This window comes from Sylvia atricapilla, chromosome 1 (assembly GCF_009819655.1).
Source record: "Sylvia atricapilla isolate bSylAtr1 chromosome 1, bSylAtr1.pri, whole genome shotgun sequence".
In the NCBI taxonomy this organism is placed as follows: Eukaryota; Metazoa; Chordata; class Aves; order Passeriformes; family Sylviidae; genus Sylvia; species Sylvia atricapilla.
In genome coordinates, this window is record NC_089140.1 from 34,240,559 (window position 1) to 34,264,956 (window position 24,398).

Here is a 24,398-nt window from a genome sequence, read left to right on the forward strand (position 1 = left end):
CCATTTCATCCTCACAGAGGATAAAGAAGATCTGAAAGTGTATATTCATACTTAGTCTCAAGGTTATAATGCATGAACAGAGGTAAAGGATTAATATGGTCTCCTTGCAGACTCCATTCTCACTCTTTTTTTTCTTACCTGATGACATCTTATGCTCCTCTTCATAGCAATGAATCCTTGATATCCTATCACCACCTTTTAACCTACATGACACCTCTTACATCACAAAGTTTCTCACCACATCAAATATAAGTCTTTCACTCTGTCACTATTGTTCAGTGCACTGAGAAATAGGAATGCTCTGAATTTAGGCAGGGAAAAACCACCATAGAAGCACTGTCTGAGCTGCATTAATTTCATCTTAACAGGAAATTGGGGGGGAGGGGGAAAGAAAAAGCAGAACAAATATGCAGGCAGCCAGTAGGAGCTACAAGGTACTGGGGCCAGTTCTTATGGCTCTGAGCTGCTTGGGCTGAATTGCTCCTCAGGGATTACCTGGTTTTGTTCTCAAAGCTGCATCACAGACATAATAACGAAAAGCTACTTTCTGTGAACTGTTGCTCTTATGTAAAAGCCTTGCCAGTATGCTGTCTTTCTCTATGTACAGTTTTTAGGAAAGTAAATGCTAATGTAATTATCTAGCCAAGTCTTCAGCATCTGTCACTTGAAAACTGGGGTTATAGTTCAGATACTATGGACTAATTGTTAAAAGTTAGCAGAAAACTTTTAGCTACAAAGGAAATTGGCACAGAAACCCAACTTGAAGACCCACTGTTCAATAACATTTGTACCTTTAGATACAGTTCTCTCTCACGGCTCCCATGGAAACCCAGGCCCAATCACACTCCACAGACTGCCTGCAACACACAGTATCATCAGGAAGACAGGCACCAAGGAGGATCTAATTTGGGAGGTATCTTAGATATCTGCCTGGTAGTTCTCATTCTAATTTCCTTCTAAAACTTTTTTCGCCTTACACTACTCTTTACAACTCCCACTGATCCAAAGCCAGTACTACAGCAAGGCACTTAATTTCTTACAGATATTTACTGAATTCCCCAAAGACAAACCAGTAGTTCTGGGAAGTACTACAAGAAATATTAGAGTGCCAGACACAAGGCCATAGGGAGTTTTCCATTAGATGATATGGACAGAAACAAATTGCCTATGACCAGCAAAAGTAATGGAAACCTGCTTCCTCTAAACTCTTACGTGCTAAGGCTACTCCAGAGCTGCACTGCCAGACAGCATTTAGCACCTGAGTCCTTTCCCTCAGTACCCAGAGCATTAATTTGGGTCTTTCTTGCCCAGCCAACAACTTATTAGATGAAGATTAGATCAATTTATCTAACTTTAAAGACCTCTACCCCACTGCTAAGCTTAGCAAAAAATGGCCAGCAGGTTCCACAACCCTGACTGGCATGAAGTATGATGGAATCCCAGAAACCAGGTTTCCTGCACGTGTCTTGGGAGATTGCTTTTTATTTATCATTAATTTTTTTTTTGCCAAATATATTCTCACACTGGAACTTAATCCAAAGTTCAGCAACTTCAAGTGCTAGCTAATTTATTTCAGCATTGTAGACAGAGAAATAAAAAGGGATCTTTGTTAGTGGCATTACCTCCGAAGAAGGATACCAAATCCTATTCAAACCTGCATCCATCAAATTTCTTCTGTGACACAGTGCTCACAAGGGAGAGCTGCAAGTATCACAGTATCAGCAAGTCTCTTCTGAGGATTAGCACACAAAGCTTTCAAGTGACCCCCAGCAGTGAGATGACTTTATTTATCAGAGACAATTCAAAGTAGAAAGCTTTCCTTTTACATCTACTAATCAAGATCCAGAAATAAGTCTTCTCTAACTGTTAAAATGAGATACTGGCCCCCACCCATCACACTAAAGAACCAGTCCTGGACTCATTTTGTGTATTGTATCTTTTGAATTCTCCTTTCTTGATATGTTTCAGTCATCCTGTAACTAAGCTGACCCAGATTTTTACTCCCTTCAAATACTTCTATCCCACAATTAATTTTTTCTCCCTTGTTTTTCCCTGACTGAAAGCCTCCATGAAGCTGCCATGTTTGTACCCACAAGGTGAAGCATCCTCACTTTTGCTAATTGGCCCTTCCTTGTCCTGTCTTCCCTGCCAACAAAAGATCCACCCTGCATGCATAGTCTTGAGCCTTGTCACTCGTCCTGTAGGTCAATAATGACCAGATGGGAGTTTCTCAAGTGTGGTGGGAGATCCTGACTATCCACATCTGCTTTTCTCCTTTGTGCTTTTGGGAGCACAAAGTCTGTTGCTTTCTGTCTCATTCCTACTGGCTGGTACTGTCAAACCACTTACTACATTTGACTTTTTACATCACTTGATTTGGGCATCAGCTTCCTTTCATTGAAGTCTAAGCAAGCAACAACTAGTTTTACTGAAGTCACCACTAGTGTGAAGTGACTGAATGCTGAAACCATATGAAACCAATACATTTCTTGTGGTTCTTTCAATGCACAGTAAGTGTGCACAGATTGGCTGCAAATTCAACCCAGACTTAGAAACCTCAGCAAATGTTCCTGTGAACTTGATCCAGCCTTCAGGTTTGTTTCATCCAGTTTCAGGTTTCAGCATGAAAGTTTTACTCTGCCCTACACACTGCCCCAATAAACCATGCCTCAAATGAAATAAGGACATCAGCAAAAATGAAGAACTCATCAGATAGCGATGTTTTAGTTTTATACCATATGTAAGAACATGCATTGACAAGCAGTATGTACACAATTACTGCTCTTGCAAATCAAAAATTGTTCATGGTTAATGGAGTTCTACTTAAGTACAATTCCTGCCAAGAAATATTTTCAAGAAATGTGCATGGACTACCCCTGTGCCATAGCTCTTCTCTTTCCCCATCACAGCAATATCCTAAGTAACTAAGTCTTTTCATCACAACCTGTGCACAAAACCTCCAGCATGCTTTTGAAACATTCAGAATGTGAAACAATGAAGTCCAAACTTTACTGAAGCAGTATTTTCTGCCTGCATTTACCATCACTGAAGCAGCAATAGGAAAGAAAAAAAAATTAGGAAACTGAACATCTTTTATGGCTTACATGAATGTAAAGCCAAAATAAATGTAATTGCTTAGCTCATTGAAAGTACAACATCTTTTTCTATAAAGCTAATACTACTGGCAGTGTTTCCTCACTTCTCAATCATATTAAACCAATAATTAAAAATTTTTAAAAATGCCTAGACTTACAATACCTTTAGGAGGGCATGTAGATTGTAATTTTATACTGCATTTCATGTAAGTAGATTTTAAAATTTTTTTTAGTCTGAAATTAAAGCAAAATCCATGTTACATCAAGTTTTGGGAATGATTTAATTCCTGCACAAAAATATTGTTAAAGAAAAAGAAGATTCATAATTTTAAATCAGGTAGGAAGGTAGTCAACTCTGATCTCTCACAATCAACTAAGTCACTCCTCATTTATACACAAGTGACTTGTAGAAGCATTCAGTTAGAAACTGTGACAGGTAGTTTCTTATAACAGAATTCGAGTCACTGTAGTAGTCAAGGGCTCTTACTGCACAGCACCTAAGTCTAAAGCAAAATCCCTACTAACTGAAAAGGATGCAGGTTGGTTTCCAGTAGAGCAGTGGTGCTCTCTACAATCCCCAGCCTAGCTGGGCTGAGCTATAGTTTCTAACTGAGCCAGATGGGTGAAATCAGAACTACCAGCAACATAAAAATACATGATGCAAATGAACAATTATGTGCACAGGACCTTAGGTGCCAATAAGAATAAATGAGATTGCACTTCATGGAGCATGAAGGAAATATGAGAAGTTCTGTACCTATTGATTGTATGTTTCTTTTACTAGCACAAGAAGAGTACATTAACTTTATAAAACTGCATTACAGGTTTCTACAAACCTTTTTCCAGCTTTCTGCATTAAAGAGCAAAAAACAACAGCAACAACAAAGGGCAACCTCTAAGAGCATTATATTATGCTTATATATATGCATCATATAGCATTATTATATTATGACTAAGTACTGTGCAAGAGAAATCAGTAGAAAAAATTATAAATAAAAATAAGGGAATATACTTTACATGAAAAAATTATTTGGAACAGGAAATCTAAGTACTTCTCTGCGTGTTCTTAAAAGTCCCCCAAAATGTCATTTTTCAGTATATTTAGCAGATTATGAGAATCACATTTAGCAAGACGTATTTTCCTCATTATTTTAAATGGTAACACACTTGGTTTACTTTTTATTAAAGAGCTGTTACATAGTGCTGGGTGCAAATTTAGGGCATTTCTACAATCTCAACATTGGTAACAGAGAGTATTTTTGTAGCTGGTCAGATCCCAAAGATCACATTAAAAGCATAAGCTCAAAGTTTTGGAAATATTCAAACCAGAGTTTTATACCCAGGCTCTGTGGTTAAAAAGTCAGGATCAGCCCTGGCAATTCTATACACGGAGGACAGGAACTGTTCAGCTACCTCTTGCAAACAGCATTGCCCAACTAACCTGGTTTAAATTGCTTCACAATTTTTCCTAAATACTGACCTTTTAGAAATGGCAGGTGAGCAAATGAAATAAGAAACAGTAGAGAGGAAAGTCACACATAAATGCCTCAACTCACCTTGAACAGGGATGTTTTGGGCTAGGTTTTTTAACACTTTATTAAGCACATTTCACATTGGAAGCTACTGCAGGGAAGGAAACTGCTTTCAACAAATACTTGAGTTTTGTTGAATTTACTTTACATTGTGTGTAGCAACAGTGCAACTTACTACCACAAGTTGTTTCCACCATCACAGGAGCCATAGGTGAACCGGATGTTAAGAGGAATGATCCTGCCATCTACACTATAAAAGCAAGTAACAAATTCAGCTTATTCCCAGCTCCAAAGTTCTTGTGAAAGCTTCCTTCAAAGCACATGGTCAATCTCCAGCACTGATGGTGGCAGATATGAAATGTTACTTATATGCAACTCTGGAACAAGTCACCTTTCTTACACCTCCATCCAGAATCCACAACCCACAACTACATCCCTTTCTGTTACAGTGTGCTGCTCATACATTACAAAAGCTACTCTAATTAGAAATTACTATATATCAAACAGTCATGCTAGGCAAACTCACAGCAATTCCTCAGTAATCAAGGACAAACCAGCAGTGTCTACTCCTGCAGCCCACCTACACCTGCAGATGGAATTACTGCTGTAATTATTTCCATCTCTGCCTGTATCCTCATATACCACTTGGGGAAATACTTGTGCCTGATTTAACAAAAAAAAAAAAAAGAAAAAACAACCAAAACTCCGCAAACAAACCCCCAACACCAACAATGAAAGAAAACCTTTCTCAGTTCTCTGAAAAATTGGAACAAGAAATCTAGTGTCTGCAAAATTGTATTGCTTCAGGGAAACCAAGACTCAGAAAGTACTAAATCAGCCTGACTTACTGTACTATAACTGAGCCAAATTAATTAAATAAAGCCTCCCTTTAATAGCGTTTGTTTGCTGAGCCAAGCAAGCCTTTTGAGTGTTTCAGGTCACCATATTCCAATATAAATTACTTAAACAATGTGTAATATGTAACATACACAATTATTGTTAAAATGCACGGAATTAGACTTTGGACTTTCAGGGGTCAAAGACAGGCAACTGTCCGCCTCTATTCACAAACACATTCAACAGCTGTACATCAGAAAAAAACCCCATATATTTGCACCAGTTTCAAGGGTTTATTTCTACTTCGTCATAAAGTTCTCACTTTTACAGCCTTGTAAGTTGTCTTCACTGTTTGAGCTGTGGACAAGATGTTTCAGAAAAATCCAAGGGCAAGATCAGAGCAGTCTCTTCTCTGTTCTTACGTTCATAACAAAAATCCAGTAAGTGCTATGGTTTTGTCTATTGTATCTTTCAAATATAATTTTCTGATTACATGATACCACACTATCTTGGCAAAATTAGGTAGATTAAAGAAAAATCACAGATTATGTGCCAGGGCTTCGTCCTCTCAGCGCTTCACAAGTTTAGGAGAGCAGCCCCAAAGGAAAACCAAAAGCCAAAGGAAAACGTCTTTTCTTTACTCCATTTTCATCACATTAGAAGTTCCTTTACTATAAAATATCTGCTTACAATCAGGTCAGTCAAGCTTCACTAATTCCTTATCATAACATATATCCTCACTGCTCTCTTTCACACTTATATTTCTTATCCACCAGTTGCTTTCAGATGGCTTCAGTTTCGACCTTCATTTTGTTCTAGCATGAAGCCTATGCACAACACAAGTTCCTTTCAGCTCTGTACTGAAGGTGCTTAAATACTGCCATAATCTGTGCTATTCCAGTCACAGACCTAGGAGAACCCTCTTTCAAAAGCATTTTGCTGGTGGACTCCAAAATTCCCTCACTGGCCTGCTAAACGCACCCTTGGCCTCAACAAGAGGAGAAACCAACTCTGTCAAGCGCTCCACCTGGTCTCCATTTCTCGGGACACTGGAGTATTGCAGAGGAAGTGGTGGGAAAAGGAATGCATCTTTGCAGGATATAAAATTTTCTCTCTGGCTCGGAGTCAAATTGAGAGGTCAACCCAACCACAAACACATTCAATGAAAATTAAGGCTGAGACTAACACTTTGGAGTAGGTTTCATGCAGCGGAAGATGACATCAATGTTCTTTCCTCATGAGCCAAGTTCTCCAGCACTAAGAATATTCTCTCATCTGCACTTAATCTCTAGTCTAGGCTACAGGCTGTCCTAAAGCATGACTTGGACAGCCTTGGTATGCAACCTCCAAATTGTGGCCCTACTTCTGAATGCCTGCGGCCACATACAAACTTTGTGCTGCAACTCTGTTTGCTACGTGGCCACTAGCAAGACTTTGCTAATGATGTGTAAGAGCCCTTATATATTATGTTTTATACATATGTATTTATATATTATATTATATTACATATATATGTCACATGTAATATGTAACATATATATTATATAACTTATATAATATATTATATACATTATATTAAGTGTTATATGCAAAAATGAGAATGAAGGAGAAGAGACGGAAACATCAGGCATCTTTAGACACCTTAGGAATTATGGACATAGTTTGTTGCATTTTAATAAATTAGTGGGATATTCACTACTGGAATGAATCTAAGACTACACAGTGTGCTCACATAATAAAAAGCTAACATAGGGGGAAAAAAGAGTAATTCAGTAATTTGCATTTTGAGCTACCAAATTTATTTGAAAATCTAATTTTAAGTATTTCTGTAGATTAAGCCTATGCATGCTTTTTTGCGACAAATCTAAGTAGGAAGCTTTACAATGAAATATTATTACTTTTTAAAAATCAGTGACATTAGACAAAGAAGCACAACTACTTTTGTACACAAGGTCAGTGATAAGTAAATTTTAGGTTCATAAAAAATCAGGCCACAGTCAATGAAAATTACCAGCAGCTGGTCTGGGCTGCCTTGGGATTCCAGGGACAGCAACTTTGTCAATCTGCAAGACATCACAGGTAGCTAAGATTGTCACAAGAAGCTTTTAGCACAACACTGGACAGCATGAACATTTCCTAAGAAGGTTTATCCACTCAGTCTGTAATTTCTCCTGTGCATGTAATGTTTTGTTGCTGTTGTTGATGGTGATTTAAAGAAAATATACTTCCCAGGATAGGAGGTAACTAGCTGTATATGTCAGCCAATTTTCTAAATGGTAGAGACAGGAAAAACAGCCACTCCTTTCAGCCATTTTAACTCAGATTGTACTTGAGAAGAAAACTAATCACAATTGTAAAATTTTTGCTCACCCTTCACTCGTAAATCAAAGCATAATAGTTTCTCCAAGTTCTTATTTCTGCAGACGATCTGAAGCTGAGCACATTCATGTATTTAGCTCTGCAAACAGCTCTGCAAATATGCTAAATAACTGCAATATAAAGAATGAACATATGTTATTACCAGAGCCTAGTAAGAATTAGGACCTTATTGTGGTATGACACAGAGAAAAAGATACTGAGAGCCTTATTAGCCCACATAGCTCACAGCAAAGTATCTGAATATGGTTTTTTGTGCAGCCAACACACAATCATTCTGAGAACATTACTACTGCTTAGGATCAAATTTAAACACTACAGATATGAAAGGTCCTCCTTTTTAAAGCAAGAGACAATAAAGTATTTCTCCTTCCCCTTCCCTAAATGCAGTGACTTGTGCAAGAGACCTATGCAGAAAGCTGGGAATTGAAACAGAACTGGCCAAGACAAAAAACAGTGCCAGGAAGACAAGATGGATTTTTCATTAATTTTGAAATGACACGTTGACAAAAGATGAAGAAATACCAACGGAGACAAGAATCTCAAAAAATCTTGAGGACTTATACTGACAGTTCTAGTGCTTGGTAATTTAACTACACAGAAGTGTGCACACATTCACTTGCAAGAAATGATGCTGACTTGGCAATGCTTCTATCACTTGAGATTCATGGGGTGGAAACAAAAAGGAAACGAAAAATCCTGAGTCTTTCACAGAAAAATTACCATAAGAAAGCTAATCCCCTCTCAATTAAAACAAAAACTCAACCCCACAACTAAGACACATTCTTTTAAGGCCCTACATTTAAATTTACCACGTAATTTTTATTTCAAGGTATGGCATTAAGGCTTTTCCTTAAAGTGCCAATCTGCTTTTTGATCTTTACTGCTGACATGAAATAGAAGAGCTGTACATCATATAAATCTTCAGCTTTGCTTAGCTTGAAACTGGTAAAGAGAAAAGGAGAAAACAAAGCCATCTGCATAAATCTTTCCTAACCAAAAGGCATTCCCCTTACCCTAACTATCATTCATTTCTGCACATCTTGTTTGAATTATCATCTGAAGTTTGTCTTGTTCCATCTCCAGAACAAGTCAAATAGCAGAGCATAAAGATATGGCTACATGAATAAAACCATATGATCGACTTGGTCACTGTTAACTTAAAAATAGGCTTACACAGAAAAATATTATCTGGCAATTGACATGTTACTTTGATCCCTTTCTTTCTGTATTGTGTCACATGCATTCAATCCAGCAGCTACTGGAAGCATTGGCATGCGCCTTCAATGTGATGAGAACCAACAATCCAAGGGAATCACTGCACTTTTACAAAGTTGTGATACTCAATTCAAATGAGAAGGTATCATGTTACGGGAAGGAAAAGTTAAATTTTAAGACAAAGAGGAAGAACTGTGGTACTAGGCACTATAAAACTTAGCAAGTCTCAACAAGTGATAGAGCAATGCTTCAACAGAGTCACAGGATAGTATGCTCCCATGCAGAAAAACTCATCTACAACAGAGTTCCTGAAATGGAAAAGTCTCCCTTGCCTCTACCTTTCTGTTTCTAAATCACAGCATGAGATTTAAGACGGTGTATGCTATACCATAAAATGTTGGGATAGCTTTTAGTTATATCTTTTTTTTAAATTTTGCTTTTTATTCATTCAAAAAATCAAAGTAACTATTTTGAGATCAAAAATCAATTTTAAGGGGCTTTATGTATTCATTAGTAGCATGTCTCAATCTGTTGTGTACCATCAATGATACAACTTCAAAGTGGAAATACTGTGCCTGAATTTATTAGAAAGGCTTGAAGCTTGACGAAGTTTTTAATGCAGGGAATAGTTATTTTAGAGAAAGATGCTCACCATTTCAGAGTTGTTTCACTTTGCACATGCCTTCTATAGAAGAACTTACTATGAAGGCAAGCAAGGAGAAACAAACATACTTCTCTCCAGCCTCATGACTTTTGTTCCAAACTGTGCCCCAACAGCCTTTACAGTGACAGTACACAGACATCAGAAGGCAAGGAGGAGAAATGCCAGAGAGAGAAGCTACATCCTCCCCCAAACTAACCAACAGTCTCATGATTAAAATATTCTTAGGGAATCAAAGGGGAGAAAACTGAAGTGTCTCCCACAAATTACTCAAACAACTTAATGCTTGTGCTCATAGAAAAAAAAGGAAGCAACAAGATTTTCACTGCTGCTGAGAAAATGTTTGATAGAAAACTTTGATGGCACACCCAGCCATGGGGTATGACCTCGGAGAAACTAAAGTCTTTTATTGGCTTCTTGTGCAACTACTGCTCATAGCTTACCCCAGGAAAATCTCTCAGGGCTGAACCATAGGAAAAGTGCAATATGTTGCAGTATCCCATGGTTTGGATGCTCTGCTAAGAAACTGATGCCTAAAGATTTTTGGTTTTTTCATACATTTGTAGCTTTTGTAGATTTTTAATACACAGTTGCATAGTTTTTAGCACTTTCTCACACTTTCAAACAATAGTTGACTCTTTCTAACACATTCTTGAAATTCCACTTAGCCTTATTCTCAAGAAGAGAATTTCTAACATGGACATTTTGTTTTACAACAGTGCCTGAGAGACACAAGAAGATATACGGCAAAAAATTTCCTGGAGCAACTCCAAGGGGCAGACCCAAGTGTGAGTTGCTAGGGCAACTGGTCCCTTATTGGATGTACCTGCTAAATGTACTAATTAATTAACCTCATAAAAATCATAGAAATCCTTTACCATGTGTGTGCATTCCTGTATTTTGTGCACCTGAAAGTTTTAATTACATAACTGCTTTTTATTTTACCACTTCAATATTGTTTGCAAAAGTTTTTCTTCTGACTCCATGCAACAAAACCCTATAGATGTAGTCAAAGGACATTGTTTCAAATCCAAAACCAAGATTTCTTCTTATCGCATTAGTAACACAGTGCATACTAAATATATCACTACCTAAAAATTTGCCACTTTTCAAAATAACTTTCAAATGATCTTTAAATCCTACAATGCTGGCTGTTTGTTTTACTCCAGGAAAAAACAGGAAATAGCAGTAGAACCAGAATTAGTGAGCTGGGCAAGACAAAGGGACAGTTTGCAGTGACCACAACTTTACATGCAAATAATTTCTTTCACAAACACATATGGTCACAGAAATGATTGATTTTACTTCTTGTGGTATAAAGAAAGGAATTTTTTTCATGAGAAGTCAATGGCAGTTGAAATGAAAGGGAAGTGGGGGGATATGAGATGCCTGAAGCCTATGGGAATTTATAATGGTAACAGTGAGGCAAAATCTTGCTAGTTAAAACTGAAATCTGGAGAGAGGAGTGGAAATGTTAGATTGGTTCAGAGATGTGCAAGGAGAATCCTGGGCTCTTCATCTAAAAATGCCATCCAATTTTGATCACAGGTTTCATTTGTGCTCCCAGTTGTGCACAAGAATGAACTTTACAGACATTCAACAGCCTCATTCAACAGACTACCCAGAGGCAACACTGAAAATGTTCACACCAGTGTGCTGTAATTGCTTGCAGGATTGATGCTTAAAATACATTATATAACCCTTCTTCTATGACCTCAGTTGTGAATAGAAAGACACTATTAAAAAGAACCTAGGGTTAGTATAATTAAAGTATTCTGGTCAATTTTAAAAGATTTTAAGATTGCAACAGTCTTTATTTTCAAAAATTCCCTAACACAGCCATTACGCAATGTGCGGTAGAAACAGTATAAAATTATGACTGCTTAGTTTCAGTTGTAAGTGCATATTAGTTTCCTTTTTTCCCCATCAGGATGAAACAGATTAATCAAAGCAATTACTGTATCTAAGAAAAATGTATTTCATGGAAACTGTATTAAATACAGAATTAATTGTTCCTTTTATGGTACATGCTACCAATAATACAAGTTACTATGGTACTTCCCATCCTTCATATTCAAGGCAAAAGGAATTGACTCAAATAACTTATACTTTTTTCCTATTTCTGGTACTTACAATCTCAAAGTTGAAACAACCCTATTAAAATGTAATTGTAAAAAGTTTTTCATTCACTAAGTTGAGAATAAAAGCTTTTTTATTATAAACATTTTTAAATATTACTTTTTCAGACAAAGGAATTCTTTGTATGCCTCTGTTGTCTTCTCACTTGTGCTAGGAATATTGGTATGTTTGTTTTGCTGTTTTGTAAAAAGCCCAAACATTCCCACAGCAGCTGCTTTCCTCATTAACAGGTAACCAGCAGTATCCACATTAGACAAACTTTCAGATATGAGAATACTGAGAAGCCTCTCTCCATTAGACTGCAGCAGTGTCTGCATGCTGCAATGCCAGATAATACAGCAACCTCGAGAGCCATCACCTCTAAAGACCCAGACTAGCACACTCAGAGGAACAAACTATGCTGTGCAGATTCCAATAAACACCGAGCAAAATTCATAGTCGTGTTTATTAACTTAAAGCTGTAAAACTTGCATTTAAGCAGCAGTAGAAGCAATATTAATCACTGTGGCTAACTACTGCATTTCAATGCAATGCAAAATATAAAGGAATGACCCATCTACAAAGGAAATACCTCTAGAAAGTACTGGAGGATGTTGGCCCAAGTGCTCATTTGCAACTACTCCTGACAGATCACAGCCAGTATTCCGTTCTGTGGTAGCACCACTGAACTCCTTGCAGACAAACCTCTCCTGTATTTATAGGACGGAAACAGATTAACTGCATCTGCTTTGCCTGTAGTGTGTCTTTTATTGATTCCAATTCTGACTTCTAAGAAACCAAACCAGAAGAAAGCAAGGAATAGCCATCAATACTGGGGACTGCACTAAGGCTACACTAAACTTTGTCTGAGAAAGGGATTTGTGGCAATTCAGCCAGTGTCTGATGGAAGTGCTTGATGTAGCAGTAACAAACCATTATGACTGATAATTTATATTTTGTCCACCAGTTTTAAAAGGAATGTTATCTGTCTACATGAGGGTCACATACTATGGAAGCAGCATCTGTGTGTAGTTATTGAAAGCTGTAATGGCAGTAAATCTCCAGCAAAGAAAGAGATGGAGCCTCACAGATTTAGACATCCACAATCTGAGGACTGTCTCAGAACTCCAGAGCTCAAACAGTATTGCCATAATAATATGCCTGAGAAAATAACCAGGGATAGAAGGGAAGTGGAAACAAGAGTATGTTTCCAGTTGTAAACAGAGACTCCAGTACCTTTCCCTCTCTACTATCTGTTTTACTGATACTTTATCCTCCCAGCTATCAAGCCAGACAACCCGGATTTATGTTTTGTTTTAGCTTATAATAGGCACCATACAACAGGGCAATGGGCAGAGCACAGAGCACACCCATTTAATCTTTCTACTACAACATATATTTAGTGTCCATCTTATCATACAATTTTGGCAGTCCCTGAGAATCAGATGTCCCTATTTTCCCAGGCTCCATGAGACCGTATGGCCCACACAGAACATATTGAATATACAAACTAGCAGAGGAAGATTGTTTTAAGGTCTGTAACTCACAGCAGGAACTGAGCTAAGTTCAGTTCCACTTGGAAGCCATAAAAGCATGGGTTTAAAAAAAGTGCAGCAGTATCTGGTGTTTGATATCTAACAGTATGCAACATGTTTATGACATGTATTAGGCTACAAAATCTGAGTTCATAGCCTGAGACAACAAAGCAGAACTCAGCTCTGGCATATGTAGTGGGAAATAGAAAGGCATGTCTTGTACTGTAATGGATATTACTGCTCCCTCAAGAGCTTGAGTTGCATGGAGCAGGTGGTTCAATGAAAGATACTAGCACTTTGGAAAAAATTAAAATACAATTAAAAGAGCAACTAAATAGCAGCTGGTTCAAGCACAAGTCAATTCAGATTCAGTTTTACTATACAAACAACACAATTCAGTTTCCAGAATTATTTTTCAGAAATGACAGAGTAAGAAAGTTTGGACAAGATGTGTAACAACTAAAACTGTCTCAGTCACACAGAATTCTGTTTAAAGGGTACCAAAATAATGAAATCTAGATGAGGTATAACTTTCAAACTACTTTAAAAGTAGTCTGATTCCAAACTGACAATCAAGTCCCACTTTCTTAAATCAAGTCTCATGGTCAAGTATGTGGTTTTAAAACACCTTTTCCCTAATTTAAAAAAAAAACAAAACCTTTCCCCTCTCTCACATTGAGTAAAAAAACCCACAGAAGCAAAAAGAGAAAACACCCAAGTATATGATGGAAAGAGGGAAACATACCAACATGCACAACAGCATACCAAGCCTACATATTGGAAAAAAATAAGTTTTATGCATTAAATGAGATCAGCAGAACTAAGTGTTAAGAAGGGTCACGGCTAATTTCAAAATATGTTTTAAGAGTCGGACTGTCTCCAGGAAGAACAAGAGTTACTTGCCAAGTAGGAAATCATGTCAATACTGGCCATTCTTAATCATCATAGTCTCATGAAGTGGAGAAAATGTAGTCATTTCACCAAGTGAACACCACTTCTTACTTCCACACCTCAAAATACTCTTTCCCCACACACCCACTGACACTTTTTTTGCTGCAGCTTATTACAGAAAGTCAAACAGTGGATTCTGTGTTTTTATAAGTTTGTTGGTTTTTGCTTTTGTTTTGCTTTTTTGTATTTTTAAAAAGAAATAGAATTAAAAAGAAAAATTTAATTAAATTTTAAATTTTAAAATTAAAAAGAAAAATTTAAAAAGAAAGATTTAGTTCGGCATAGTCTGAGTTGATTCAAATTCTCATGAGTCATGACTCATGAGAGTTTGAATCAACTCAGACTATGCCGAACTAAATCTTGGGTAATCTTCCAGGCTTACAGGGTTTGTATCTCATCCTCTAGACAGCAAAAATAAAAAATGAAACTGGTCTTCTATGTATAAAAAGCAATAATCCATGCTAGAGTACCCCAGAGGTTTCAGTACCACTATCAGTCAACAACTGAAAAGCTGAGGCTCTATTACTTAGAAAAGTACTTTTAAAGCAGTTTAGTTTCTTAATTGCTTTCAAATTTTAGTTTATACAGGTCTGGTAAGCAAGATTTTTAAAGAAATATATTGCGGTTGTAAAGCTTTTGAAGTTCTGTAAAAAATCCACTTATATATTGAACTATTATCAGATAGAACTTTTTTTTTCAATCAAAAGTGAAATCATTCTCTACTCACTTGTGTGAAGTACAATAAAATAGAAAACTAAGCCAAGAAAAATTATCTTGTTTGGCATTTAGAGATTTAGTGAAAACATAAAAAGCTACAACCTCATTCCTAAGTATTTGAGCAGTGTAGTTGAAGTTCTGCTTGTGCCCTATGCAAAAGTGTTAAAAATTTTAATTTTAATTCAACTGTTTTTCCCAAACAGGTGTTATGATAATGTCATATCCCATGATTCAAAACAGAGTACATCCATAAGAATGCCATTTTGGTATAATTGTGCAAACCAAGATGAGTTATACATGAAAAATGACCACACATACCTGTTAATGTAACTTAGAGCAACATAGGTTGGCTGCTGAAGTTCTTGTTTCTCTAATACACGTGGGTCTGTATCTGGAAAAAAAATACATACACGGAATTGAGCTTTCTGTATATACACTGAAATTTGGAGACTGAATGATGCAGAGTAACCTAAGTGCACACAAGAGATATAAAATAGCTCAACCCAGTTTATCCATGGAGTACACTTAGCACAGCTCAATCACTTGCCCATTCATTCATAAACACAGTATTGCATTACTTTACACAAGAATTTGAAACATCAACAGTGATGTAATTTCCAACTGTCACACAAGCTTTCACAATCCCTCTCATAAATATTAGTTTTCACCGCTTTCCATGATTTGTAGTGTTAAATGGCTCAAGCTTGCTTCTTTTTTAACGTAGCTATTTTAACATTTTGAGATCTTCCAAGAGTGATTAGATCTCCTCTGTTTGGCCTCAATACTTTTCTTTTGCATCTCTTAGTTTTGTTCTCTCCCTTCTCCACAGCCTATTTTCTGAAGCTCAGAATCAGATAAGTCTGAGAAAAATGCTCTTGAAGCAAGATGCTTGCCAAGTAGAGCACTGCCTACCAAATGCCCTGAAGAAAACACATCCAAAATCCCTTGAGTGCGAACTTTCTCTGTCAACTGCAAAGAACAATGGAAACAGTGATTGAAAACATATTTTTTCATTTAAGTTGTGCTTTCATCTTACAAAGGAGTTTTGGTTTGAATTTCTGAAACCAAAGCCAAGGGAGTATGTCCATAGTTTACACAGTTTTCTTATACCAAACCCCAGGGATATATTGAAGTTTCAAATACAACTTTGCCCAGCATAGCTGATAGGCACCTTTAGGAGCTGGGCAGAAATAGTCTTCAAAAGTTCCCAATGGAAAGTGTGCATACTAGCCTGCCTGTGCAGATTATTACACAGTCATTAACAGCATGTTTTATGCATTGCTTGAAAGGCAATTCTCCGTGTAACTTCTGCATTTTATCTATCAAGAATAAAAACTGCATTTACCAAATGGCTCCCCACAGCACTGCTGCTATCCATCTTTTATTTCTGAGAACTAAAACTATCTACTTTGTGTTTGGTGAGGGCAGGGGAGGGCTTGGGGCACTCCAAGCAAATCACATATTTTAGATTGTTCTGGCTTCCTCCTACAGCTTTTAAGCATTGTTAATGTTTAAAACTCATTATCTTGATAAGCACATTAGTTCGACTTGATCAGTCACTTTTGGTGGCTTTTGTGGGGTTTAAAACATGACACAATCGTTTTGAAATCTGTCTCTGCTGCCGTGCCTTATGGAAGATTTTTAACTGAATTGAATGGGGACGGTGCTTGAGGGTGGGTGCATTTGTCACGCCACTGCTGAAGCAGATAATGTCTTCATTCAAGGAGAAGGGAATCCCCTGTCTGCCTCTCAAAGCTTAGACTGATACTAATCTTTTTTCTACACTTGCTCCTGCACAGCTCAGAATGCAGGATTTGCTAACATGCCTTTATCAATATATCCCTGAGGAGATAAATAACTCTAAGAAAGTTAACTGAAGAGGGATAAAAGTAGAAGTACCAATCCAATCAGCAAACCTCTTGTTCTTAAGAGGAACAGATCTTGCTCTGCTGGTGCCTGGGGAAATTCTGCAGTAATTGCCAGCACATCACACTCATATGAAGCTAACCAAAGATAGCAAAGCATCAGTGATCTCCCATGCTGTCTAACTCTCTGAGGAAGTCAGGTTGACACAACATACAAAAACCTTTTACTTGCCTTTGTTTCTATAAAACCCACCATCATTTAGCAGGCCAAACATACAACTACTGTCATGGTGAGCTCTCTTAGATTTACACCTCAGTGGTGCGTGGTCTGCCATGAAACTGTCTCGATGCAGAATGTCTGCAGGGCATTAATCCCAACCAGGACTATCTGAGAACTGCTGCAACCCAAGTTCAGGCATCTGTGGTTAAATGACTATGTCTCTGCTAATCCAGTTCTTAAATGGGATTAACCTCCACCTATAAACAACAGTTTTTGTGACTGAAGGAGACAAAATTGGGGCTGGTTTACATCAGAGTGCTGCACATTATCTGTGGGAGAGGACAAGGAAAGACTCTAATGGAGAGTCTCCCATCCTTCCCAGCTCGCCAGCAGCTCTCCATAACACCAGCTGAAGACGAAAATACGAAGACAAAAACCAAAAGCCCCATAACTTTTGTAGGAGTGTGTTATCACAGCAGAGAGCAATTTGCCTGCTGGCACCTGAATAAAGCAGACTCCTGTCTCTCAGTAGGTGCTGCCTGACACACAGGAACACAACGCAGATTCTTTCTATCCCTTCCCCCTCCGTGTACTGGACTTCACATATTTTTAAAGTCAAATATGCTCTATATACCAATTGCACAAAATAATCCAAGCATGGTTAAAAAAACCCCAAACTTGTATGAATTTAGCACTTAGAATGCTTGATACATTATTATTCCTCTTGCAACCAGATGCTGGGTTGTCAGTCATGAGAATGCTGCGTTCATTTCTGCACTGCAGCAGGAACTACACATAATACTGCTGGGTATTACTTCTCTTCCTCAGCTATAACACAAAAAAATCCCACAGCAACTTGTTCTGGGGCCACAGCAAGGCCCTCAGAGAAGGGCAGAAAAGAGGAGAAAGCAGACCAGCTGTGCCACAGGTGGCAGCAGCCATGGGGCCCTGGCACAGCCCTTCCCCAGTCAAGGGGCATGAAGAGCACACTGGCAGCCCCTCTGCATCCACCTAAAACCTGCACGGCACATGCACATCTGGCCCACCACTGCCAGCTTTTTCTCACTGTCTAAAAATGTCACCAGTCCATTCCTTTCTGCCTCCATTCCCTCTTCCTCTGCCCAGCTTCAGGCAGTGCCCTTTCTCTCTCCTGCCCCTTCCTAACTCCAGTTCTTCCTATATACCCTGCCATCCATCACTCTCTACTGCTTTCACTGTTTTGCTCCCCTCTCAAAATGTCCCAACATAAGAACAAGTTAAAACTTTCACGGACATGTCTATAACTACTTGTACCACAGGACTGCACGTAGATGCAATTCATTCCCTGGACTGCCGTCTTCCCTTCTGCCCCAGCCTGATCCCTCCATCCCCTTTATTGTATTTTACTTCCAATTTAGGCAGTCTCTGCTTACATTCCTGATGTTAGTTAGCACTCTTTTGAGCAGAGTGAATACACATTGTTAAAAACTACAAAAAAATCACAACTATCTCAGACTTAATACCAAAAAACCCAGTAATTAGCACTTTTTTTTTTCTTTCTTTTTCAAGGAAAAGCAAGTACAACTACAGTGAGATTAAGCAGCAGTATTCCCTGATGCTGAACCTTCGAGCCTAGACTTTCAGCACTCTGCTTTTCTCATGTCTAGGCACATTCATGCAAACACCAGCAATGTTTTCTAATATCTCACATGCTGCCCAAAGCATATCTTTGAACACGTGTTGCCTCACTGACCAGGATGTTATGCATCAGCCAACACTCTAAGTTAATCTGACTCAGGAAAGAGGAGCAGGGGAGACAAAAATTTGTTGTCAGTCTCACAAAAAGACTGTAGTATTTTAATGTATAATGCTACATGTTTAATCTATGTTTCTTAAAACTCACATAGACTGGTCAAATCAGCCAAAAGTAGCCTACAAAGTTTCCAAACAGACACCTGTAATGGATTAAACACTCACAGATGGCAGATTTCTTCTTGAAAATATTTAAGCAATATAACTTAGGGCTGATGTGAGTTCCTTTTCTTGTAAGAAAAATATCCAGCACACACACAGATATGACTCCAGAACTTGAGGGACTGCTTGATTAACACTACTTCAACTAGTTACGCTCATGTCTTGGATTAACAAAGGCTATCCAAGACTCACTACTTCATTGGTTTTGCAGTAACACTTTATGTCCCATAGAACAAATTGCCACCCGCTGTACATTAGTTGCCTTCATTGTCTCTTCTCATAAACATTATGTGCCACTGATTTCATTCCACAGTGGAAGAATTATTTTCTGTAATGCTGTAAGCCTTTTTAACTACGTCCTCCTCATTTACTATGGTGCTAGATTTTTTTTTTTAATGAAATGTTATTAAAATAAAATTGTCATCTTATACAAACCACTCCAGAATTTTGTTCTGCATCCCAGCACCTCACTACTTAAAAGACTTAAGTGTGGATGCTAACATCCACAAGAGAGAAGAATTACTCAGTCATCTGCAGGATTAGACCTCTCCAATTTCTCACATCCACACCTGTTTCATACTGGACAACTAGACAAGTAGCATGAGAATATAATTAAGGCTGGGAGACTATAAATTGCACTGAGCCATCTTTGAACTGTTCACATAAAGCCAGGCATTTTCTGTGGAGTATGTTCTAACAAAATAAATCACTGACTACTGAAGCATGCTACGATTACTACATCACCCCACTACGCAGAAAGAATTTGCAGCCTGAAAGCACCGCAAAATCCTAACCTGGCAAAGTATTTTAAAGAGAGCGAATAATAAACAAGGACATTCACATTCTGGATAAGCAAAGACTTCAATTATATAACTTGGTTCTACATTAATATTCCTGCACAAAAATATACTCCACATCTTCATTGTATATAATGCAGCAATAAGTTTTTACCCTACAAGATACAAGAAAGTTATCAGAAGCAACTTCACTTTCATAAGAGCCCTGGTTTTAAATCACTGTGAAAGATCACTTTTCACCTTACAAAATGCTAACAAATTCCATTGGCATTATTTTATAACCACAATTTTCTTCTTACGCGGACCAGGAAAGGTCACTACCACTAGCAAAGTGGTAAAGATAGTCTCAGAAGAAAAATAATGACCTAAAGGTGGTAAAAATTATACTGCTCTTAAACATCTTGAATAGGAACTGGGCAGTTCTGCTTTTACCCCACCCTGCCACCAATTCACAAAACCAGAGGTTCGAGGTCAAGATTGACCAAAGTCCAGGTGCCTGAAGAAGGAGAATCACTGCTCACTTACAAATGCAGTGACTGGATGTCAAACATTTTTGGAAGACACAATCCTACAACAGATTTCACAGACCAACAACCCGAGTAGCTTCTTCATGGCTGATAATTATCCTTTTATTCATCTTTGTCATAGCGGGTACTATGCTAATTAAGTGTGGGGGTGATTATTAGGGAACAAATTTTAGCCTAACAAACAAGGTCACCCAGTGAGCTCCAGTAAGCCTCTGGTGAGGTGAGAAGTACAAAACAATTCACTGATATTGCAGATGTTACTTTTTGGAGGGAAGGGTTTAGAGATGTCCATATCTTAAAAAGACTTAGGTTTGAAAAATAAGTCTTCTGTAAGTCACATTGATTTTATACCAAATACTTACAAGAAAAGTAAAAAGGCAAAAACTCCCCTTGCCAACCCAAGGGTTGGTTTTATTTTCATTTCAGTTTAATCTCTAAAAGAGTAACAAAATGCCTTTAATGTAATGAAAATAACAGCCCGGCAAAGGATTTTAGAAGGATTTATAAAAGCACATATTTGCAAGGACCAAGGACTTACAAGTCTCTCCCAAGTCACTTGGAGATGTTAATGATAATCTCATCTTTTCTGTGCAAAATCACACTGGGGTAAATTGCCAACACAGAGGTTCCCCAGACTCAAACCTGGCTTTGCCAGACCATCCATACACATGTTCTGCTTGCCCACCAGCAGGTACACAGAGTGCCTGTCTTCTATTTCACTTGGCCTTGAAACTGGCTGATATAAGTCAGCTCAGCTAGTTAATTAAAACCTACACTTCCCTTGAAACTAGCTCGCTTCATTAATGATGCCAAGGCAAATATTTCTGTTGGCTTCCTCAAAAGTCTGCAATTGTTCCTATGTGGACGTAGCTTAAAAAGCCAGAAATAGATAAATTCAATGTTACTGGAAACTGCTCCCCATCTAAAACCTCCATTACAAGGAAACCATTATATATCACAGTATCAGTTCCAAATGCACTGTTATTAATGTCTTCTTATAAATAAAGAGAAAAAAAAAATCACAGACATATTAACATTGACCCTTAATTATATCTTTAATAAAAAAAAAGTCCTCATCTTCAAAAAGGAGATTATACTCTTCACTTCAAAGACAGAACCCAGGAGAATAAATATGATTCTGCAAGAGTTTTAAATCTAAAATTCAGGAACACCTTTACTATTTAAGCACAAATGTAGGTTCTTTCCAAGATTAAGGTGTTAAAAGCCACAGATATGGATTTACCAAAATGCATGAAACAGATCAGATACTGAACTTTCACTTTTCCACAACGATCTCTTATAGATGACTTAGCTCTCTAAAAAGATGACTAAGAAAGCTACATTCAGCCAAGTACAAACAAGAAAATACTGTAGTTATGTCAACTTTCACAGTTTTGGTGACTGCTAGAGGCTCCAGAATATGTTTCAGGACAAAATTCTGCCTGCTTGGTCTATCCCAGAGTTGCAAAAATTTCTCAGCTGCAAACGGTTTATTTCCACCTTCAAATTGTACTTAAATGCATGAAGCCATGAAAAAAGAAATCCTTAAAGACACAGGTGACATAAGTATTACAAGAAGGTGATGAAACTGCAGGATTTTTGGCCTGCTGGGGTACAGCTCTGTTGGGCTGATACTCTGGTGCTGCTCAAAGGAGGCCTGTGGACTTCTCATACAGCAACTGCTGCATTACAGCAGGAGAATAATGCAGTCCAAAGACAAGGTAAAGCATCAAAAGTCACAGCCCAAAAGCTGAACTACTGTGGACTTCTCTTAAAGCCTTCAAGCACAAAAAAGTTATCATTAATCTTAATAACTGCAAATTACATATTAGGCATGTAGACATGCGTAGCATGTGGTTAGCAAAAGGAAATGTCAAACAGAAAGTTTATTTAAATGGAGGCTGCCTCAGTAAAAAAAACCAACAAGTATAAATTGGGAATGCACACACAGGCAGCTGGAAGGCAAAGCAGCAGCTGCTGACTTAACACCCTGGATTAGCACACACTGGCCCCTTCATGTTGGTGCACCTCCCAAGGAAGTGAGGAAGTCCTTGTGGAGTTCTCATGGAAAATGGTAATTTGTAAAAACTGCCTTTTCATTGGAAAGACACCATGATCCCAGGGACAGCACTCCCAGCATTTTAGCTTCACTGAGTCTTAACGAATGCAGAACCTCTATGATGCAATCAGAGCACATCACTGCAAGAGGGAGCATAAAAGAGGGTCAGAGAAGTTCAAAAGCAGAAAATCGTCGAAAACTAAAGCACGAAAATCTCTGAGAGCAGCACAACCAACAGCATTCTTTCACTAACTCAGACTAACACAAATGAAATTCCATTTTGTAACACAACATCTTCAGGATACAAGAACTCAGGCTTTTGTCATAGGAGAAAACAGTATCTTGGTGGGTGATAAAATAACACATGATATTTCAGATGACCTACACAGAAACAAGTCTGTGCTTTGATCTTACAGCAGAATAGAACTTTTTATATAACACTGCTTTGGAGCAATCCTGTTTCATCCTTGCAAGCTGTCACTATATAATTCAGACTGTGAACTTTTAAAAATAATGGCCACCCCTTATCTTGTCCAGACAAACAGGGCTCTGATTACAGCTTCAAATATATTAATTTATTTACACTATTATTTACACTAGAAGTATTTCAGCAACACAATTGAGATCATCACTTGACATTTTCCATTTTTAATTTAAAAACCAAATAGCCAAGTAAGCAAACAGAAAGACTTGCAAACCTGAAGTACATCTTTCATTGGGAAAAAAAAAAAAAAAAGTGATATAATCATATGCAAGAAAAGGTTATTTCAGATATGGACAATAGAAAAGAGAAAGAATTTGTGGAGTCCAGTCAAGGACCCTGAATCTTTTTAAAATGTTCTAATTTCTGCAATTAAGTTAATTATTGCACAATAGACAGTGACCACAGTGCTCTACAATTGCTGAAAGCAACCTTTGGATCTGTCATGCTGTCTTCAAACAGGCAATTAAAGTGAAAAATGAGAGTGTGCATAACTTTCCAGTACCATATATTACATACAAATAACACACAAGTAAGAACTGAAGTTCTCAAACCAAACACTTGGTCAACTTAGTCATGCTTTTATCTGTTTATTTGAACATGTATTACTTTGCTACTCTTGAAATCCTTATTACAGGTAATCTACTACCTTAAGAAGAGTTTTCTCTTACCAGAAATTAGGAGAACTTTGCAATTCTCTGTCCCCAGCATAATTTGGATTAACTGAGGCTGAGTAGCATAAAACATTCTAGCTGTGGGCTTTCCTGGTCCCCTTTAGAGTGGTGCTGACTGGAGATACAGCCCAGTCCACGAGGGCCCTCTCAGACCTCTGGCACACCTGAACAGGCTGGCATCCACAGTCTGCAGCTGCCTCTGGCAGAAAGAATGGCACCAAATCAACCCATATTTAAGTCATCCCCTGCTATGAAAACCCAAACAAATCTCCAGCAGCAGCCACAAGACCGAGAGCTGTCTAGGAGGGTATAACCCTAACTCTTTCAGAAAACATTATTGCGCGCCGTGATTGAAGACACCCTCAGTCTCAGTAGTTCATGCCTCAGCATAAAAAGAGTGATGCTGTAAATCAGCTACTTAATTTCCATTCAAACAGAACATAATTGCTGGTAACTGGCTGAAAAGCAACAAATGCCAAAAAGACGTCTTTGTGATTTTTCAGATGTAATGAATTGCAAGCACACTTCACGTGCCATGATGCTTTTCCACTTACTGTGCTAATTAGTTTTTATTTGAAACACACAATTATTGCTGCAACCAAGTACAATCATTAATGCATTTATTTGATAGGCAAAATATTCATGAATCAAATCAACAGGAAATAAGCAGTGTTGGAAAGATCCCTTAGAGAAAGAAAAAAAAGCCTCCAAGACTGCTGCTGTTTAATTTTTCTTTTTAAATATTCAGTTTCTAAGCATTTGGAATGTTAACATCTTGCTTG

General features: G+C 37.9%; 1 protein-coding gene across 1 annotated transcript in view; it reads right to left on the reverse strand.

The window, feature by feature from the left end:
- JAZF1 (JAZF zinc finger 1) overlaps positions 1-24,398 on the reverse strand; it is a 186,692-nt gene that overhangs the window by 68,119 nt on the left and 94,175 nt on the right. Inside the window, 1 exon segment of the mRNA XM_066319336.1 lies at positions 15,359-15,431. Coding sequence (XP_066175433.1) covers positions 15,359-15,431 — 73 coding nt within the window.